Genomic DNA, 23,114 nt, shown 5'->3' with positions numbered 1-23,114 from the left:
ATTTACAGCGGAGTCTATTTATTCCTGGTCTTTTGGGATTCATGAACTGGGCAGAAAACTTTTTGTTTTTTCAGATAAAACCAAGGAACTGGGTTAAGTCAGACAAGATTTCCTAGTTCCTCTTCCAGGTCACATAGAATACTTTTTAGTGACATTAAAAAATTCAATATCTACCGCCTTTCTACATACAAAGTATTTAAAAGCATGATCTCTTTTTATTTATTTACTTATGTTTTTGAGAAAAGGTCTTGTCATGTAGTCCAGGCTGGCCTCTAACTCAGTAAATAGCCTAGGTTAGATTGGAATGGATAGTGATTCTCCTGCCTCGGATTCCTGAGTCCTGGGATTGCAAACTTTTTAGCAGCAGCTAAGGAGTGATCTCTAACTGTGCATGTGCAAGGGTGTGCTCCCTGGTTGCCACTACGGTAAATGACGAGTCTCTTCAGCATAAAGATTATCACACACTGCACCAAATCCCTTACTTTATTTGTTCAATGTTTTGGGAGTTATCCTCAGTGCTTGCCTTACTTTATACAGTTTATAGCCCTTTTTAAATCTTTTATCTCCTTGTTGTTTTACTGGCTTTGTACTCAACAAGGGGCAAAAACACAGGACTTCATTATACTATGAAGCTATTATCATAATTTGTATTCTTTCATAGTTACCTATACCAACAATAAAGACATTTATTTTTCTGAAATGAATAGTAATTCTTCAATTACTCTCATGCTCGTTATTTAAAATAGTCTTAAATAGTGACATAGAGAACCTTACAATGATAATACAGTGTGATATATTATCTGGGCTTTCTAAAATTAGAAATTAGGTATATTTAAAATTTATTAGAATGAAGTTTGGGAATTTCACTTGCTATGAAAACTGCTTGTCAGTCTAGAGTGTGCACTTAACATGGGTGAGGCAGGCAGGGAAAGAAGAAAGAAAAGAGGAGAGAGGCAAGAAATGAAAACATTGAGCCAGGAATAAAGGCTCATGCTGTAATTCTAACACTCAAGATCTGAGGCAGAATAATCATCACCAGTTTGAGACTAGCTTAGCCTCTACAGTGAGTTCAAAGATAGCTCACAATACAGAGTGAGTCTCAAGAAAAAGGAGGGGAAAGATAAGAAGGAAGGGAAGGAAAGACAAAGACCAAGAAGCTGTTTCCCTTCTGTCACTATAGTTGAAATTTTTTAATAAAATGTGATTTTCTTCTCAAAAACACTAGTTAATATCGTAAACCTAATTCATGTTAATCTCTCTGTTTTTTAATTTTTATGCATATGGGTGTTTTGCCTTTGTATCTGTTCACCATGTGCATAAAGTATCTGCTGAAGCCAGAAGATGACATCATATCCTCTGGAACTGGGCTTATAGATGGTCATTAACCACCTGTGGATGTTGGGAACTGAACAAGTGTTCTTACCATTGTGATATCTCTTCAGCCTCCTACTGCATGGTAATCTTCAAATATGTATTTCTGTATCTTACCACATAAAATATCAAGGTTTAGTTCTGTCACTTGAATAGATATTTGAAAAGCCATCCAAAAATATTTACATGAGTATATACATGAAATAAGATAGAAGTTTTTATAAATGACCAGGAGACATCATGTTTAACATACCTTGATCTCATTTTCAAATGGTTTGATAAAAGGTGAGCCTCTCATCGTCTGAGTTTTTATAATTTGATCATCAAGAATTGCCTGAATCTCATCCACTGAAGAAAGGATACAGACTCCAGTGTCACGATATAGACTTATATGAAAAGAAATATCATCCCAAGTTGCTATCATAGCATTCATAGCCCTCTCTAAAGAAAATTCCTGAAAGGAAGAAATGGAAAAAGAGTAGGATGGTGAAAGGGGGTGATAATATGAAGGAAAAGGTACTTCTTTATATTATTCAATTTCCCTCGGAAACTCAGTAAGCATTTTACATATTATTCCATAATCTTCATAACTGTCTATCTGTCTGTCTATCATCTGTCTGTCTGTCTATCAAGGAGGGATCATTTTTTGGGGGGGATTGAGCTAAAAATTCCATTGTTTTCTTACTGTCAGGTTAGGAGCTGACTTCAGTGACAATCTGGAAAGGCAGTCTTAGTTAGGACATCATTGTGAGCAGGACCAGCATCTGAGGACATTCTTCTGAAATGGGCACTCCCAAAGAAGGAGACAAGGTCCAGCTCCTCAGTGAAGCATTTACTTTGTGCTTTTGTGATGCCTTGTTCATTTTGGGAACTTCATACATAAGCACCACATCTTCATCATTTCTGCCCTTCTTTGTTCCAACTCCTCTACCATGCCCCCTCTTTTCCTCCCAGAATTGTGACATCTTATTCATTATTGCTCTACAAGTATCACATGCATGTGTGTGGGCACAACTGGAATCTATTTAACATGCCTCAAAATAAACATCTGCCCATAACTGACCACTTGGGGTTGGACAACCTATGCTGGAGCTCGACTGCCTCTCCTCTCAGCATCCTTTGACTACCTGTAGCTCTTCATCTAGAGTTGGCATCTTGTGGGATTTCCTCTGTCCTCACTAGCATATCTGCTGGAATTGTCATTGGATGGGGGCTGGGACACGGATGGTGAGGATACTGAGACAGCGTAAATGAAATGTCTGCCCGGCCTAAGGTAAACAGGTAATTATAATCTAACAGGTGTCTGTGTCTGTTATTTGTGAAAGCAGGTTAAATGATGCCACCATGATAATCTTAGGGATAATAATAAACATGTAGCCTAAGGCTTATTTCTTATTTTACAGCAACTACTGTATCAGCCAACTATATCAGAATGTGGCAGAATTAGGAAGATGTCAAAGGAGCAGTTTGCAGGCTGGATTTTAGTATGTGTTTGTTATAGAAGAGTGGCCTTCTTTCTTTCATCTTCCCATTGCTATCCCTTCCCATTGCTATCCTGTACTATATACATCATACCAAATCAAAAAATTGTTATCAGAGAACAAATTCATCAAGTATTCAGTTTCTCCTTCTGTTTACCTTACTTGCACCAGCACTTATAACTTCAAATTTTTCTAAATATGGTGTAAGGTTTAATTTTAAAACTTTTCTCAGTGTAGTTCCAGAATCTGGAGTTAAGTCATAGCCCACAATTTCTGACATCTGTTTCCAGTGACGAGCTCTCATTCCTGGATTGCACAGGATGGAGACAGTAGGGATATACTCCTAAGAATAAAAATACAAACAATATTGTCATTTGAGTTCCATACATATGGATTGTATAATTTATAAAACTTTGATAATAGGAAGATTACATTTCTTCAAATTATTTGAATAGAATCATATATCAACTAGATTTAGAGGAAGGGGAAACGGAACAAAATGATTCTAAAGTCTGTTTGAAATAATCAAGAAATTACCAAAGTAAGAATAAATTAGGAAAAAAAATCATGAACCTTAGTATCACTCACAAAAAGTACTTAACAACAAATTTGAGAAAGGTGGGCCAGCCAGTCATGGTAGTTCATGCTTTTAATCCTAGCACTTGGGGAGGTAGAGATAAGCAGAGATCTGTGAGTTCGAGGCCAGCCTGGTCTACAAAGTGAGTCCAGGACAGCCAAAGCTGCACAGAGAAACCCTGTCTCAAAAAACAAATAAACAAACAATAAAGAAAGGTAGGACCTACATAGTAAAAATTACAAATACAATTTAAAAAGGAACAGAGATTTACATGATTGGAGAGATGCTCACATACTGGAAGAATCATGTTAAGGGCAGAGTAGAGGAGGGATAATAGGGAGGGATAACCAGTACTACAGACCTTTTGAAAAAGGTCACCTAACACGACCTACTACTGCGAGAGCCTTTTAAAGTATATGCATACACATGTATTTAAAGAGTTTAGATGTAGTTACTCTATATCCGGGTGACAATGACCCTACTAAACAGGTCAATACACAAAAAGCCCAGTGCCAGGAATAGGTTACCGCTGTCAGAGCTGTTGGCCAGGAAAGTGCCACAGACTCCCAAATATTACAGGTTATTGCCATTGCTCATACTTACCTTCCAGAACTCTACTGCTGAAGATAACACGTACTTGAGTCACAGAAAGCAGAGATATCAGCTGATACTGACCTGGACAGATCATACCTAGTGGATACTTTTTGTAAGGCTGGAAGGTGCTATGTATGCTACCAGCAGACAAAAGTAATCACCAGACTTTCCCAACTGTGAATCCTGTGAGCTCCAACAACTGTCCTAGCAAGATAAGCCCAATGGTGCAATTGTAGCATTTACATGTTATGGGAGTAGTCAACCACTTTCTGATTGAACTTAATGCTTACTGTACAAGGTGGAACCCATGTTGGTACCATCGTCAAGATCAAGAAGCTGTGGCTAGAGGGGTGATAGGCCCTAGGAAGATAACCTACTACAGTTACTGCACAAAATGGGCACAGTATTAAGCTGAGTCCCAAGAACTTATTGTTACACCCATTGATTAATGGATCTCTCAAACCTCATCAGAGAAGCTTCTTTTTATATTAGATGTTAATTAACACAGAGACTACAACTGGACAAGGTTCAGAGAGTCAAGAATAGAGTGATCACCCCCAAATGAGACATTGTTATCACACCCTGTCTTTCCAAGGCGCCACGATCATTAACAGAAGAGTGGGTAGGAGGATTGCAACAACCAGGGGCGATGGATAGCTATAAGGAAACAGAATTTTCTGGATGTTTCAGAAAGGCAGTTGCATGCACGTATGAGCTCATAGTAGCTGTGGTAACATATATACAAGACCTGTGCAAGCTCAAGCTAGACAGAATCCCACCAATGGATGGGGAGGGGAAACATGAAGTTCTATTCCTAAATGAAGACTGTTAGAGTTAACAGCTAGGAGAGGGAGAGTCTTTAAAGTTATGGCCCCTGGTAGATCGGTCATGCTGTAGTGGATGGGCACAAACCTACAAATTGCACCACATACCCAGAGGCACAAACTGCACACTAGTGGAGAACAAAGTTGAATGGATGTGGAGGACAGAAAATGGATCTGGAAGGAGTTGGGGTTAAAATAATCAAAATACAAGGTATGAATGCTCTAATGTGTTTTCTGCTGTTATGATAAATCAGTGACCAAAACCAACTTGGGAAGAAAAGAGTTTATATGGCTTCTAGGTTATAGGCCATCACTAAAGGAAGCCAAACCATGATCCTGGAGACAGGAATTGAAGCAGAGCCCATGGAGGAGTGCTGTTTGCTGGACTATTGTCTTTGGCTTGCTTATCTACTTTTTTTTTTTTTTTTTTTTTTTTATAGCTGAGGCCCACCTTCACAGGGTTGGTACCACCTACAGTGAGTTGGGTCCTCAAACATCAATTATCTGTCAAGGTAATGCCCCACAATCATGCCCACAGGCCATTCTGATAAAGGCAATTCTCCTCAATTGAGATCCCTTCTTTCCAAACACATCAAGATTTCTGTCAGGTGAACAAAAACTAACCAGAACAATTAAATTCTCGAAATATTAATAAAAATGTTTATAAAAGAATAAATCATCTTAATATAGTAATACTATACAAATTGGTCTATAAATTTAATCCCAGTCTTATTACTTTTCTATTGCTGTGATAAAAGACTAAAACCAAAGCAACTTATAAAGATAAAAGCACTTAATGTGGCTACAGTTTCAGAGAGTTAGGAGTCCATTATGGCAGAGGAAGGAACAGCTGAGAGCTCACATCTTGATCCACAACCAAGAGGCCGAGAGAGGCCACTGGGAATCCTGGAGTATTCTGAAACCCAACCTCCATCCCATGACACACCTCCTCCAACAAGGCCACGCCTCCTAATCCTTCCCAAAAGGTTTCACTAACTGGGGAATAACTGTTTAAATGTATGAGTCCATGGGAGGCTATTCTCGTTCAAAACACCATGATCCCTATAAAAAACACGGCTGCCTTTCTAGCAGAAATTCAAAAGCTGATTGGAAAATGTAAAATAATTGGGATCACCATAGCAATTTTCAAAAAAAAAAAAAAAAGTTGGAGAATTCACACTTGCCAATTTCGAAACATATTAAAAGAAATTATATAATAATCTTGGGAACCCACTCTAGTCAGGCAGGCAGATATATTAACTACAGATCATCACCTATCCCTTCTCAATTAGACAGCAATTTAAGATTAGATAAGCAATTTAAAGAGACCCTTAGTGAAATAGCAGTTATTAAAAGTGTCCTAATCAAAAAAGGCCCAAGGCCAGATGGTTTTAGTGCAGAATTCTACCAGACTTTCAAGGAAGATTTAATGTCAATATTCCTCGAATTATTCTACAAAATAAAAACAGAAGGAAGATTACCCAACTTGTCTTAGGATGCATAACTTATCCTTATGCCCAAACCACATAAAGACCCAGGAAAGAAAGAGAATTACAGATCAATTTCACTTATGAACATAGATGCAAAAGTTCTCAATAAAACACTTGGAAAAAGATCATTCACCATGATCAAGCAGGCCTCATCCCAGAGATACAGGGAAAGTTCAACATACATAAGTTGATAACTATAACACACCATATAAACCAACTGAAAGACAAAAACCACATAACCACCATTAGACGAAGAAAAGGTCTCTGACAAAATCCAACATCCCTTCGTGATGAAAGTTCCAGGGGGGATAGGTATACAAGGGACATCCCTCAGCATAATAAAGGCAGTTTATAGCAAGCCCATAGCCAATGTTAACTTAAGTGGGAAGAAGCTCAAGGAAACAAGTCAAGGTTGTTAACTTTCTCCATTCTTATTGAATATAGTACTTTAAGTCTTAGCTAAAGCAATAAGACAACTGAAACAGATCAAAGAGATACAAATAGGAAAGAAAGAAGTCAATGCAGATGATACGCTAGTATACAAAAGTTAACCCTAAAAATTCCACCAAGAGAGTACTACAACTGATACACACTTTCCATGGTGGCTGGATACAAGATTAATTCACAAAAATCAGTAGCTCTCTATATTCAAATAATAAATGAACAAAGAAAGAAATTAGAGAAACACATCTTTCACAATAGCCTCAAATAATATATTTTGCGGTAATAATGCAAGTGAAAGACTTGTACAATAAAAACCTTAAGATATTGAAGAAGGAAATTAAAGAAGATATCTAAAAATGGAATGACCTCTCTTGCTTGTGGATTGATAAGATTAATATAGTAAAATGGCCATCCTGCCAAGCAATCTACAAATTCAATGCAACCCTCGTCAAAACTTCAACATAATTCTTCACAGATCTTGAGTAAACAATATTCAGCTTCATATGAAAACACCAGAAATCCAAGATAGTGAAAGAATTACGAATAATAAAAGAACTGCTAGGGGCTTCACCATCCTCAGTTTCAAGTTGTATTACATAGCTATCATAATAAAAACAGGATGGCGTTAGCACAAAAACAGACACATTGATCAGTAGAACCGAATTGAAGACCCAGACATAAATCCACACACCTATGAACACCTGGTTCTTTATAAAGAAGTCAGAATACACCCTGGAAAAAAGACAGCATCTTAAACAAATGGGTTCATTCCATGGTTGTTTTGCCGTATACTCTGATGCAGACACCGTGAAGGTGGGAGTGTGTATTAGGTACTTTTCTATTGATGTGATAAAATACCATGACCAAGGCAACTTTACAGAAGAAAGAGTGTATTGTGAGCTGATGGTTTCAGAGGGTTAGAGTCTATGATAACAGAGTGGAGCCAACAAATGCAGCAGCAGCTGAGAGCTCACATTTTGAGCCACAAGCAAGAGGCAGAGAATACACAGGGGATTGTAGTAAGAATTTTGGTTTCTTTAAAACCCAGTTATGTTATATAAATATGTTTTTGTTTTAATCACAGGTGTGGGATTTGGGGCTGCTTCAGATAGTCCACAGCCACTAACTATAATTTGTCTCATACTCTAGGAGGGGCATGATTTTGCCAGCTGAGGGTAGTTTATGTTCAGAATTCTGGGCACTCTTATAAATGCCAGAGCCTCAAAAAGGTCTGGAGGTGCTCCAAAAAAGGAGGTGCTCCAAAAAGGTCAGCTGTTGCTCCCCACGTTGCTGCAATTTGTAGTAGTTTGTGAAGTAGTCCTACATAGAGACAAGTAGAAGAAATTGGATATCCTGTCAAAAAAAGATCAGCTTTGCCTCAAGGAAGTTGATGCACCTAATCAGCAGGAAATAGTCTAAACAGATCTATGTCCCCCTTTCTCTCTATTCTTCTTTCTCACCTACCTAGTGTTGGGGATGGGGGGAGGGACTAGAGTAGAGAAGGGGGGTAGATGTAAGAACACATAAAGTAGCCAAAAAGCCTGACCTCAGGGGATGGAGGGAGACTTTTGAAGCCTCAAAGCCTACCCCTGTGACACACCTCTTCCACAAGGCCTATGTTCTTATCATCCCCAAATAGTTCTACCACCTGGGAACCAAGTAGTCAAATATGAGTCTATGGAGGCCATCCCCATTTAAGCCATCACAGAGTGTGCAGCAGAAGGCATTCAGCAGAAGGTTGATGCTCTAGGGTGCAGAGTAAAGAGATGCAGGGTGAATCTGGAGCATAAAGATACAGTGGCCTACTTTCTCTAAAGATCCCACCTCTATTAAATATTGAAAACAACCCGTAGGTAGTTTTGTTTGTTTGTTTGTTTTATTTGTTTTGTTTTAGTAGGGCAACTCAATTAGTCACTGGAAGAACATGACACAGATGGGGCAGAGCCTAACTCATATCACAAGTCTGTAGTCTGGGGACACTAGCTACGAATTTGGCATCTCCACTAGAAGCACCGTGCATTGTTGACTTTATAAAAGGAGAGAATGGCAACTAGTGTGGTGGTCCATGCCTGCAACCCTAGCTCTGGAGAGGCGGAAATAAGAGGATAATGAATTTGAGGACAGCTTGTGCTGTATGAGCTTCAGGCCAGTTTGGGCTGTAAACCAGGTTGATCACATGAGTTCAACTCCAAGACCCACATGGAGGAAGGAGAGGGCTGACTCCTGTGTTGTCCTCTGACTTCTAAATACATGTGCATGCATAGGTAGATGCACCTGAGGAATGAAAGCTACACACATGTCTGGTCTCCACACACACATGTGCATGGATGCCTATATATAAACATGCTTCTCTACACATGAACTCACAGTACACACAAAAATGTGCATGTACATGTAGATACACATTAGTATTCTTGCCTAGAATGAAGAAGGTGAGAATCTGACCAAAAGTGGAGACAAAAAATATTTTAAAATTACAATGGTTACATGGGTCTGTGTTTATTTCTGTTTTTTTGTTTTGTTTTGTTTTAGTTTGCTTTTTTCGAGACAATATCTCACTGGATAGCCCAGGCTAGCCTGGAACTTGTCATTCTTTTACCTCAGTCTCTACATACTGGAATGAAAGGCATGTGCTGCCACATCAAATCCTCCAATCCCACCCCCTTCTTTTTAAAGTGTCAATGCTATTCTCTCAAAACAGCCATCTCACAACTTACCCCTAACAACTTGCGAATGTAAAAAGGAACCAAACTGAAGCCATTTTGAATAAATCTTCCATACAGGTCAAACAAAGTTTAAGTTCCCAAGACCTCCCTGGATCAGTTACATCTTAGTTGGCAAGCTGAGACATGAATCCTGGACAAGTCACCCCACCGCAGCTGAGCAAACCAACCAATGAGAACAGGGTAAGTGTACCACAAAGCAATGTTCCTGGGAAAGTCCCTTAACCCTGAATCCTGATTGGTGGAAAACGTAACTGTAACTTTGCATAGTTGTTTTTGGCTTTTGTGATTCTATATTCTCTATAGCCTTCTGGCTCAGGGCTGTAGTTTGGTTCTCGAGTCTGTTCTGCATCCCTGGCAGATCGGTAGTGGCTTGATTGCAATAAGCTTTTCTTTTCTGCATTGACTTGATTTGAGTTGAATTAGATCCAAGTAGAGCCCATAACAGTGAACAAACAAACAAATATAAAAAGAAGCTTCTTTCGCAGAATCAGTTTAAAATGCCCAGGAGAAATACTGTTAACTCAGTATGGGTTCTGTGCTGCTCCCTGAACCAGCTACCATAGAGATGCTGTTTGGGTTAGCTCAGCTTGTATCCGGCACCCACAGAGGGCAGATAAGACTGGTTAGCTACTGACCAAACCCTTTTTACATGGAGCTGGATAACTGACACACAACATCTAAGATCAAAGGTAGGTTTCTGCATTTTATATCTTATAAAATATACTACTTAATATTGAGAAGAGATATATAATATTTAAATGCCATTTGAATACATATATACCTTAAAAACCTTTATCTGCTCCATTACTGTATTACACATAGTAATTGTAGGATTTTCTTTTGGTTCTTCTTCAGGTTTCTCTTCTACCAAAGATCGTTTTCTTGCTGCCTTTCTTTTTTCTTGTAATTCTTTCTTTTGCTTGGTTTGGAAAAATTTCAGTGTCTTAAAAATTTCTCGGGAAAACTCTTCTACATCAGCTTCCATGCTTTCCCCATTAAGGTCCAAAAACCCTCCATCCATCCACCTGAATTAGAAAGAAAAAGTAATTTTTAAAACTCACCTTTTGAATTATACAGAAATATTAAGAAACTTTTATATAGACTCCTCATTTTTTTCTGTAAAGAGACAACTGAGGCACACAGACAGAACCAATGGAAAAGGAACAGTTAACACCATCATTTAAACTGCAGTGCCTCTGCTGAAACATGCAGCTAATTAGAAAGAGGCAACTAACGCTACCCAAGCAAAACACAAACGCGATTCCACATACCTAACCTTGTGTAGACTAGTTACCTAGGATGTGCATTGACTCTGAAAACAGGTAAGGTTCGGTGGTGTATTAGCGTCATCTGAGGTGCTCCCAGATAATACTGGCTTCACACAAGTAAACACGTAAGTCTTTCTTTTGCATTTTTAACAAGAACATCTTTTGTATCGTTTGCTTAATATTTTTTTTACAACACCAAAAATTACCGTTTTTCCGTTCGCTGCCACTTCAAAACAAAATTAAAAAACTTCTGGTAGGGCTCAATGTTGACTTTTAATTTCTCCAGTTCAGGATACTTTGTCAATTCCCATTTGAAAAGCTCCTCTTCTTTGTTGATAAACTGAACTGCCTCTTCTGATTCCTGGATACGTTTCTGTAGCTGTCTCACATCTGTCACATACTAAAAGCAAACAAATGTCTGTTCCAGGAAATATCCACAGGATAGTATGACGAGGTTGCACAATACTATGTAAGGTGTGTCCTTCCGTTTACACAGTGACTGTAAGTGTTAACTGCACCACATCACTACGATGAGCAAGACATGGCCATGCACACACTATGATAGTAACTAAGCCACACAGCAGCAGGCTTAAGAACCAAGTGAACCTCTGCTTGGCATGGCAAATGCGTGTTTCCTCTACATTTAAGAAGCGTCACCTGCCCCGTGTCAGCCCGCAGCTGCCACACAGCCTTGAGTCTGCCTCACCTGCTGCATGCGCTCCAGTTCTGCAAATTCTGTGAACTCTTCCATGCGCCGCGATTCCTTTTCTATTTCCAAAATCAGTTTTTCTCTCTTGGCTACTAGTTCATTTTCTTTCATATGTTTAGCATTCTCAATGAGCTTTTTAAAAGAAATAATTTAATGATGTTAATTAGTGGAGTAGAAAGAATTTTCAAATAAAAATATGAATGTTTTATAGTAATTTAGAGAAAAATGGAAACAAAAATAATTATCTTTAATGACTAATATAAAAGTGCAAAGAGTAAATCACAGAGACAAATTTTCCTAGATCTTTCAAAACTCAAATTTGTTAATTATATAGTTTGACTAATATATTTTGTATATTATTAAAAGCTACCATTTATTGGGAATGTACATACCATATATCAAGAACTGTTAAGTATTCTTTAAATTATTATTTTCTCTTCAAAGATGAAGAGATATATGGAAGTCAAGAGGCATATCAAGCCTACCAGAGCAAAACATCAAGATTAAGTCTTGTCTATGCTTTTCCTTATTACTTAGGATAAACCTGCTGGTGACTTTAAGGAATTTTAAGCTGTGTTCAGTGTAATATAAAATCCTAAGTTTGCTACCTCCAATCTCTGTGAATTTGAGGAAGTTTATCAACTTCTTAATATGAGTTACATTTTAATTATCTATAGATGGGGCAAAACAAAACAAACAAACAAAAAAACCCAAACCTATCTTTAGTAGTCAGTGGTGGTGTACGCCTTTAATCCCAGCATTCTGGGGGCAGAGGCCAGCAAATCTCTGTGAGTTTAAGGCCAACCTGGTCTACAAAGTGAATTCCAAAGACAGCCAAGGATTCACAGAGAAATCTTGCGTCAAAATAAAACAAAACAAAACAAAAAGAAAAAAAACCAGAACAAAACAAACAAACAAATCTGTCTTTGCAGCTGGAGAGATGGCTCAGTGGTTAAGAGCACAGCCGGCTCTTCCAGAGGTTCTGAGTTCAATTCCCAGCAATCACATGGTGGCTCAAAACTATCTATAACGAGATGTGGTGCCTTCTTCTGGCCTGCAGGTGTACATGCAGATAGAGCATTCATGAATAAAAAAATAAATCTTTTTTTTTTTAAAAGATGAGGCAAATAGAAGCAGGTAAGATGTTATGAATATTGAATAATTTAATAAATAAAAATAACTTAGTTCAATGCTTACTTTTAATTTACATAGTAGTTTTGACCTCCTTGTTGTTCATCCTATACTTAATAAACCTGGTGAGTAAAAACTAAAAGTATTTTGTAAGCTGGCAAGATCATAAAAGGTGAAGGACACACGTGAAGTTTTTAAAGTCAGACAGCAAGTTGGTATGAAAATTAAATAAAGTCCACACTGTACTTAAAATGTCAGAATGTTGACAGTGAGATGGCTCATCCAGTAAGATACCACTAAGCCTGATGACCTGAGTTCAATACCCAGGCCTAACAAGGTCAAAGTAGAACCAGTTCTGAAAACTGTCCTTTTATCTCCACCTGCATACAATACTACACACACACACACACACACACACACACACACACACACACACACGAGACATGCATGGAAATGGAAGGAGGGAGAAATGGAGAGGGGAGATAATATTTAAATTTTCAGAATGCAAATTATACATTTGAAATATACTTACTTCATCATTTTCATCAAAAACAGGGTTAATTTTTGTAGGCCACATGAGGACAGTTGCATTTAAATTTAAGTCTTCTTGAGGATATAGAAAAACATCTAAGAAGTAACTCATTTGACGTTTAGATTCCTACAAAAGAAATTGTAGATATATTAAAAAAGAACAGAGCCAACAATTTTAAATAATCTTTCAGATTTAATATTTTATGTGCTGCCCAAATCACATAGATATCCCAACAGCTATCATACATTTATTTGGCTTCAAGTCAAACACCTGTACTTTAATGTGGGTTTGTTTGTTTTCTTAACTCTTTAAATGTGCTGGTGGCTCATGGTGGTACAATTTAATGAAGAAAGTGGAGGCAGGAGGATCATGAGTTTGAGACCAGCCTGGGCTACACAATTTTATCAGGACACAGCAGTGCACACCTTTAATTCCAGCACTCGGAGGTGCAGAAACAGGCAGATCTCTGTAAGTTCAAAGCCAGCTTGGTTTCCAGAGTGATTTCAAGGACAGCAATGGCTATACAGAAACCCTGTCTCAAAACAAAAAACCAAATCCCTTAAGTGTTTTCACCTGGGCTGGTAAGATGGCTTATTGGGCAATACACTTGCTGCAGGAGACCTGAGTTTGGATCCCCAATAGCAATAATAAACAGTGTCGTCCTGTGTGCCTGTGATGCCGGCAGGTGGGAGGTGAGATAGGAGGATCTGAGGAACACATTCATCACTAGACTAAGTGAGCTCCAGAGTCAGTGACAGAAACCCTGTCCAAACAAGCAGGGGCAGGACAGAGGGAGACATCCAATGTTGGCTTCTGCCCTCCACACACAGAGCCCATGTACACCCGCCCCACATACACACCACATATGCTTCCATACACAAAGTTATTTTTCACTAATTGTTGATTTAATATAAAGGTAACTCTTTGACCTCTCTACATATGATTTTTAAAGGTAATCAAGTGTTTGGCAACCTTTGAAACTTTTGATTTTAACATATCTTAAATTTTATTTGTTCTCATAATTTATTTTTAACCTTTGGTGATAAATACTTTATCATCATCTCTAGTAATATTGTCTTTTTTTACTTTCATAGTAACAGTAGTCCAGACAGCGCTGCTGTGTGAATGGCAAAGGGAAAAAACTTTTCCACAGTAGATGTGTATTATTGGAGAGGCAGAATATTTTACTCCCTATGAATCTCATTGATCCATATCTTATAATGCAGCGCCGTAACACTTTAAAAAAAAAAGTCAGGTTAGTCATGATGGAAATGAAAATCAAAACAACTCTGAGATTCCATTTTACACTAAGATAAAAATTTCAGTGACAGCACATGCTTGTAAGGATGTAGAGAAAGGGAACACTCCTCCACTGCTGGTGAGAGTGCAATTTTATACAACCACTTTGGAAATCAATTTGGTGCTTTCCCAGAAAACTCAAGACAGCTCTACCTCAAGACCCAGCTATACTACTGAGGCATAGACCCAAAAGATGCTCCACAAGAAGGACATTTGCTCAACTATGTTCATAGCAGCTCTATTCGTAATAGCCACAATCTGGAAACAACCTAGATGTCCCTCAATCAAAGAATGGGTACAGAAATTGTGGTACATTTACACAATGGAATAACTACTCAGCTATTAAAAACAAAGACATTGTAAAATTTGCAAGTAATTGGAACTAGAAAAGATCATCCTGAGTGAGTTATCCCAGAACCAAAATGACACCCATAGTATATACTTACTTATAAATGGATATTAGCCATATAATACAGGAAAACCATACAACAATTCACAGACTTTGTCCAGCATCCTGCATAGGCCAGCCTCAACTGTTTCAATTGCTGTTCCTCATCAAAGCCTGCTCCCAAGAGAGCTTTGAAGAAAGCTACTAATCTCAATTGGTCAGCATCTCAGACTGTTCCAAACAGGACTTCTATTAAGCCTAAAATTTCTCAACATTCAAAGAGTGGATCACAAATATTAATGCTACCTTAATTAACCATTTTTCCCAATTTTCTTTGGGCCCCAAACAGGATTTCTATGTGTTCAAAAATCAGCTGGAAGAAATCCATGAGAACAACATCAAATTTCCCTTAAGGGGGATGGGTAGGTTTTTGGTTGTTTTCTTGGATTATGGATGTTTGTCATTGGGAGTTGGCTATAAGTTATTAATGGTCTTATTCAGAGAGAAAATAATGTTAGACTCAGGAATTTCTCTATCTTTATTTCTTTCTTAGATAGGAAAAAAGAGTTGAAAAGAGGGGAATGCAGGGATATCTTACAGGAATAATAAGACAAAAGGTAGATTATTGAATCTACTCAACTTAAGGGTTTTTTATTTTCAAATAAGGTTATTTTTCACTCATTGGTATATAATTTTATATACTGATGCAAAAATAAATTTAGTTTTGATACATTGGTACAGAATTTAAATTTAAGGTGACACACACACATAACTATGTGTATTTTTATTCTGGTGTGAGGTACTGTGCCCACACAACTTATTTACAAATGCAAGGTTTACTTCCAATGCTTTCAAGGCTGTTATTGCAAACTATTTAAAATATTAGGTAATGCAAGTTAATTGTTAGTCAATCAACTCATAGTCATGTCAGACACTAGTCTAATTTATCACAAAATATGCATCTTAGTTTTAATAGATAGATGTGATTCTATAGATAGATAAGTCTTCAAAAACCCCAGAGACCTACAGAATATGGCATTTAAGAATGTTTTATTATTTTAAAGATTTTTTTGACATTGAGACATGCCGTCTCCTGGCAGCACTCAGCCTACCTCATAAAAGATAATGAATATCAAAGAACCTCCATGTGGAGATAGTTTCAAATGTGGTAAACCAGCCACCCAGGTAAAGAAATCGCCTTGCTTCATGGGTAAAGAAAATGCTCTCACTTCATGACAGACAGAATTCTGCCTAAAATGCGCAAGCCTAAATGCAGGCCAAGTTGATTGCTGAACTCTGCCAATACAGGGTAAGAAAGTCCTAAATAGTTCCTGCTTCACATATATGTCTGTCAGATATACTGAGCCAGAAGGCTAAAGATGATGCTCCAACATTATAGAGAGTTTTGGGTGGCTGTTCAAGCAGCAAAGTATCTCTGTCAATTTTCTATTTTTGGAAGCTGCTAGTATGTGCTTCCTATTTACTCAATTAATTAATTTTATTCCTTCTCATGTCTCTGATGGGGTTGAAGACCAGATAATCATAGTATTACAATTAGCTTAATTGCTCAAGAATTGTTAAAAAAAAAAGTGTTTTAGGTCTAGATAGATGCTTTCAGGTAAATAGATAGAAACTATAAAAATAACTTAGGTACACAATAATTGTTTCATTATTATTCTTACTGTTAAAAAATGTCCTTTTTATTTAGACGGAAAAGGAGAATTGTTGTAGGTTGGTCTGATGCAAATTATTAGTCCTCAAGATCTGGGTATACCTAGCCTTGTGTAAATCAACCTGATTGGCTAATTAAATGGCCTCTACCTGGGCAGGGCAGAATGGGGTAGGCATGGCTAAGGTTCTCAGGCTTTTGGGTTCAAGAGAGAATCATGGGAGACAGACATGGGAAAGACTACATTAAGTGTGTGAAAAGGCCCAGATGAAGAATACGAGTAAGTACCACTGGGTTATGGATAAAAGGTAGTCCAGTGGAGGAGAATTAAGGTAGATGGCATTGGATGGGGGATGGGAGATAGATGGTGAAGACGCTGAGACAGTGTAGGTGAAATATCTGCCCAGCCCAAGGTAAATAAGGCAATTATAAATCTAACAGGTGTCTGTGTCTTGTTACTTGTGATAAGGGGTTAAATAACTCTGCTGTGATAATCTTAAGGCTAACAATAAACATTATACAGCCCAACACTCTTATTTTTTTATTTACTACAACAGATTACTTTTAAAATGATTGATCCTTTCTTTGTAAGCACAAATTGCTGCCTGCCAATAAGAAAAACTGGCTGAAAAAAATACCTTGCTTGTTTACACTTTGCTAACCTACAAGTTGCTTAGACATGAATGTATGTACGTTCTTGGGAATTTGCTTTTCACATGTAACTCATAAAACATTTAATCGTGTAATGATGTTGGGAACATTTAAACATGTAAGGGAATTGGGAACATGCTGATTTTTTAAATGTATACTCATTGTTTTTCAAGACTGAGTTTCTCTGTGTAGCCCTGGCTGTCCTAGAACTTTCTCTGTAGACCAGGCTAACCTTGAGATCCATCTGCCTCTGCTTCTGAATGCCAGAATTAAAGGTGTGTGCCATCACTGCCACGTCATGTTTTATAGTTTTAAAGGTCTTCCAAACAGAATGAAAGCTAAATATATTTGAATGGGATAGACTCTTGTGCAGGTTTTAAGGCTTGTATTAGATGTAGAAAATCTAATTTTTTAAAATTTTGCTGAAGAATATGTTTGTTCAAAATATGCACATAATTGATGAAAATAAAGAACATCAAGCCCATAATTTCAGAGAAAATCAAATAGAAGCTTATAGGAGAGGGAAGAGAGAGAGAGAGCAATGGGTGTGATCACAAGACACATGTAAGGCCTTCTGGGTAGCAACCTGGCTGTGTCAATACTGACAATTCACTTCATAAGAGTTTCTTAGTTTTTTGTTTTTTTTTTACCTGGATCCTTTCAGCCAACTGACAAATTCCTTTAGTTCGAGCTTTTTCTACAAAAGCGATTTGCTCCATCATTTCTTCTGTTGTCTCAGGAACTCGGAGAGCATGTTCTTTAATTGATTCAAACTCACTGCAAATACTGACAGAACACTTTGCTTTACTATAATTATGGTAAGTAATTGTAGCATATTTAATAAATATGTGCTATGATTGTTATTAAATAGGAATTCTCTATCCTAAAAACAATTGGCCGATTCATTAAGATATCATATAATATTTTAGCTTAGCTTGTCTGATATCACCATGTATCATATTAATAAAAATCAAGCTAATATTTTCTTAGTATACTTCATTTTTTTAGTGATCTCTTAAGCTCATTTTAAGAGTGAGATAAGTAATGTAGCAGACCTTAAATCTGACAGTCCTGATACAATCCTGACTCAGATGCTTCTAGGGTACTGTGTAGTTTTTGTCAACTTGAAACAAACTAGGGTCATTTGAAAGGAGGAAACCTCAACTAAAGACTTGTTTTTATCAGCCTGGCCAGGGGCATGTTGATTGATTGATGTCAGAGAGCCCAGCAATACCACTCCTGGGCAGGTAGTCCTGGGTTACACAATAAACTAATCTGAGCAAGCCATGGGAGCAAACCACATACTTGGGGAGAAAGAAACCCTTTTCTCCCCAGAGTTGTTTTGGCCATGGTGTTCATCACAGTAATAAAAAGCTTACTAGGACACCTTTCAAGATCCACTTTCTAGATTTCTAAAATAAAGCTATTAACATCCATCCTGCTGGACTGTGTGATACAAGAATGCATGTAAAGGGTATAGCATAGCTCATGCCCTGTGAAATATAACAACGTAGAAAAAAAGAAGATGTTTATATATTTTAAATTCTATATTTTAGCATATCCTATGTAGAGAAGTATGACTCTGGGTATCCTGTGTCATTATTAACAAAAACTGTTATACAGACTTGCCTTCATACGCCTTAAAATATTTGTATTGTCATGCCACCGCTAGAAATGTCAGAAAAAAATACAGCCATTGTTTTTAAACAAGAATAATTTTAGTGAAAAGTTCCTCTGGCCCTGTTATTCTGAAAACAGTAATTAATTTACTTACGATTCATTTTCTTTTCTATGTTTTGAAGCTATGTCACTTAATAATTTGTTTGCAAAGGCTCTTGCTTTATTTGTCAAGCCTGTCTTCAAGTCTTCACAGTCCAAACGAACCATAGGAAAATGAACCCATTGAGGCAAAAGCATTATTTCTGAAGCAAGACTGAAAAATTTTTCTATAAACTTTAAAGAAGAATGTTTTTTAAAGTTAGAATTTTATAATTAGTGATTTTATAAAACTAAATTATAATGAAATTCTTAATCATGTAATATATTATTCTTGCTAAGTGACTCATGTTTCTTTTGTTACATTCCTTTTCCCTCTTGATGCCAAGAGTAAACCCAGAGCCTAAAGATTCTGGGCGTGTGCTCTACCACTGGACTACACAGCCAGTGCTCAAATATTCTTGTTCTTTTTATGGTGAAATTTGATCTACTAGTAAATACCAAGTGTGCTGACATCTACAGCACAAAATCTGCATATTTTGCAATGTTTCCTCAACTAAAAAAACATGCCCAGAAGTCAACTCTATTTAGGAACAAACCTATCTTATGCAGCAATGTTTGTAGCTGCATATATTTGTTTTACCGTTATTGAATACCTCTCTGAAGGTTCTAATTCAATCTTTAGGGAAAAAAATATGAGAAACCTTTGTTTTATACTAAAGTAGACAAGAAGGACAAAAATATTATGTTCTACCATTACCAAAAAGCCAAGATCTTGGAATCTATATCACCTCTGAATATTTAAATACTGGAATGATTTTCAAAAATTAAACAAAGTAGTATAAAATAAAATTTGACAACATACATTGTATTTTGTGCAAATGAAACATGCTTGCAAACTCTGAACAATCTTTGACTTAATGTCACAATCCATCTTTAATGCTTCTATCAACTTTCTTCCTTGTTATCCCTATTCAACCCAAGCCAAACATCCTGTTCGACTTATACATTCATGAAAGATTTTTCCTCATTTTTATCTCAAAGTTATCCTATTCTTCTACAGTTTACAGTGTTTAATGAACTGGGTTTAACCGTTTCATTGTCCAATGGATTATCTTGAATACCTGCCTTGTTGTTAGCTGGAAACTTAATAGATAGAAAGCAAACGGTTCTGATGCTAATGAAGAACAATGAATGCTGATGAATTTAACAACAACGAAAGGGAAAAATACAAAACAAACGACCACTCTAGTATGTTTCCTATAAATTTGTCATGATACAAAATTAAACAATGCTAGGTTTGTATAATACAAAAATATCAGGGGAAATGGAAAGGTCCTGTGTGATACAGACAATCTCCATGTAGGCTACTATAAATGTGTTTATAAATATCTTCAGGAAAATAGAAGGAAAGATCATCAAAGAAATCCCTTAACTGTTAGACAGGGACACAGAAAGCACGCCAACCCAGAAAACAAGTTAACATTTGGCTATTATAAGACCTTATCTATCAGCAGTTATTCAATGGATTAAATTCTACTACCAAAAAACGGAGCAAGTGATGATGGGCAGGGAGGACTCAGCACTTAAGCAGCCGTCCAGCCAGCGTGAAGACCTGTTTGCTCCCTAGCACTCTTGTAAAAGCCCCTATAACAGTGACCATAGTCCCCACGGCTCCTCCCACAGGAATAGCACAAATCCTATGAACAGACCACACAACAAAGTGCAGCAAATTCTGAAAACTTGGAATCACACTGAACATACAATGAAATTATAAGTCAATAAAGAATACTATGGAAACCACAAATATATGGAAATTAAACGACTTAATTTTAAATAGCAAATGGATCAAGAAATAAAAAAAGGAAGTTGAATTTTTTGACACAGAACATTAGAATGAAGAGCAAAATCCTTGTGGTCATCTCAATGTATGCATGAACAGAATTTGATAAAGCTGGGGGAAATGTGGCATGTCTACCCTCTATTTTCAGCAAGAAAAAAATACTAAGTGGACTTTTAAAAATGTTTTCTTTTATAACTTCCCCCTGCCTTTTTTTTCATCCATTGCTTTTGTTTGGAATAAGAAGGGGAAAAACAAAAATATAGGCAAAAGAAGGATCTAAGAACAGGAAAATTTCTCGATTCCTAAATAAAAAGTATTGTCAAATAAATAGCTAAGTGACTAAAGAACTCAATTCAAATAATGAGAAATTCATCAATGTGGATTAGAAATTCAGGTAAGAGATATATATTCAGAAAAAAGGGAAATGGAAACCTTGGAAATTAAGAACTCACTACAACAATTTAAGAAATTCAGTGAAAAGAATGACCCCATAAACTGCATTTAACAGACATATGATTTCAGTAGTTTCGTTTACTTTTTACTTCATATTATACTCCATTTTGATTTGTTAACATATAAGAAATTATTTCATTTTGTTAAGAAATTCCTTTAGTTTTTGAGGTTATAATTACATAATTTCCCCCTTTTCTTTCCTCCCTTCAAAACGCTACCATAAACCATTCCTTGTTCTCTTTTAAATTCATGGCCTCTTTTTTCATTAATTATTATTATTATTATTATTATTATTTATTTCTTCTCTAGTCCCTTCTATCTCCATTTAAACATCTGCTTCAAATGAGGGCTCAAATGGACATGGTATTGTGTTTCTGTAATTTTTGCATTTGAGAGGTGGGGGCAAGAAGATCACGCATTTAAGACAGGCCAACCTGGGCTACCCAGTGAGTTTTAGATTAGCTTGTTCTGCATAGTGAAACCGTGTAAACACACACACATACACAAACACACACTTTTCTGTTCCATCCCTTTTTAAAAATTATTTAAATAACTTATTTATTTTTTATTTTATGTACATTGGTGTTTTGTCTGCATGGGTGGGGGTGGTCAGATCCCCTGGAACAGGAGTTACAGACAGTTGTGAGCTGCCATGTGGGTGCTGGAAATTGAACCCGGGTCCTCTGAAAGAGCAGCCAGTGTTCTTAGCCACTAAGCCATCTCTCCAGCCCCTTTTGTTCCATTCTTGCATGAAACCTTCAATTTAAAACAAAACAATAGCAATTTTCTTCTGTGTTCACATGATACTGTTAATATCTCTATCCTAATATTTATATCAACATACCATACATGTTATTTCTACAAGACTTCAGTAACAAATTTAAGCTCCTGAGGGAAGCATTTAAGAATTGTTTATTTTTAATCTTACTAAGTGTGATTAAAACAATTTATAGGAGTGTATGAGATAGCTTATCAAGTAAAGGCACTGCCTGAGTTCAGTCTCTGCAGCTCATATGGAAAGAGAAAACTGACTCCTCTGACTTCTACATGCATGTCATGGTACATAAGCATATACTCTTTATATAAACAAATAAATAAGTCCTATCTTAAAATGTTTAAATAAAAATTTATTATATCAATAGATGACTAAACAGAAAATTAAAATATTTATAAGGTAAATCAATAACTTCACTAAAATGATGCTTTGAATAAGAAATTTTATTTATATTATTTGAAGCATTTATACCTAGAGCAAAAAAAAAAATCCTAAGTAAGGAAAATTCAAAAATTATTCACTAAAAATAAACAGAATTTTCCTTCTGGGTTAGCATGTCTATTTACATTGTGATTGTGTAGGTCCTGTTTTTGTAGCTATTTCTAGAAGACAAGTCTCACAGCACGGTATATGGCAGCCTGGCTTTCACACTCTAATGACTGAAAGAGTGTTGTTATAAACAATGATGAAAATTCCAACCATTCTATTTTCCAAATAAGGGCTCAGGAGCCAGATGCTGTTAGCTCAGAGATGCAGAGAAAGCACCCAGCTGACCTTCCTTCTCAGCTCAGGTCCAGATGAAAAAAACCAAATGGCTCACTAGCTCAACTGACAGCCCAGGAGCAAAAGGCAAAAAACAAAACAAAAGATATCGAAGGCCAAAGGCTTGCTAGTTCAAAACCCAAAAAGCGAGGGAACTGAGGAGCTGAAGGCAAAGCTAAAGCCAGAGTTTGAGATAAAAGCTCTTCTTTTCCATGATGTTTTATAAATACCCCTCAATTCCAGTTTCCTCCTGCTCTTTAATCCCTGTCAGCTGGTTTCATGCTCTGCCTCTTGACCTATAGTTAATTTTTTTAGATCTGATATACAGAGAGCTCTTGGACTAAAGGTATGTGCTAGGGCTGGGTGAACCATACCATAGTCACCTGTTTGAAATAGACAGAAAGTTCTTGG

The 23,114-nt window shown here is 36.9% G+C and overlaps 1 protein-coding gene across 2 annotated transcripts in view; it reads right to left on the bottom strand.

Moving 5' to 3' along the window:
• Dnah12 (dynein axonemal heavy chain 12) overlaps positions 1-23,114 on the bottom strand; it is a 166,890-nt gene that overhangs the window by 124,317 nt on the left and 19,459 nt on the right. The window contains exons 12-19 of one of the 2 annotated variants that reach the window (XM_060390747.1): positions 18,929-19,107; positions 17,805-17,940; positions 13,148-13,273; positions 11,482-11,616; positions 10,982-11,175; positions 10,289-10,532; positions 3,010-3,195; positions 1,625-1,825 (exon numbers count right to left, since the gene is read on the bottom strand). In XM_060390747.1, the coding sequence (XP_060246730.1) occupies positions 1,625-1,825; positions 3,010-3,195; positions 10,289-10,532; positions 10,982-11,175; positions 11,482-11,616; positions 13,148-13,273; positions 17,805-17,940; positions 18,929-19,107 (1,401 nt within the window). Of the gene's footprint in view, positions 1-1,624; positions 1,826-3,009; positions 3,196-10,288; positions 10,533-10,981; positions 11,176-11,481; positions 11,617-13,147; positions 13,274-17,804; positions 17,941-18,928; positions 19,108-23,114 lie in introns of those variants that run through there. The other variant, XR_009594148.1, reaches the window with a different exon arrangement.

Source organism: Meriones unguiculatus, chromosome 9 (genome assembly GCF_030254825.1).
Source record: "Meriones unguiculatus strain TT.TT164.6M chromosome 9, Bangor_MerUng_6.1, whole genome shotgun sequence".
Classification (NCBI taxonomy): Eukaryota; Metazoa; Chordata; class Mammalia; order Rodentia; family Muridae; genus Meriones; species Meriones unguiculatus.
The sequence above is the reverse complement of the archived record's forward strand: the minus strand, read 5'-3'. Positions and strand labels throughout refer to the sequence as shown.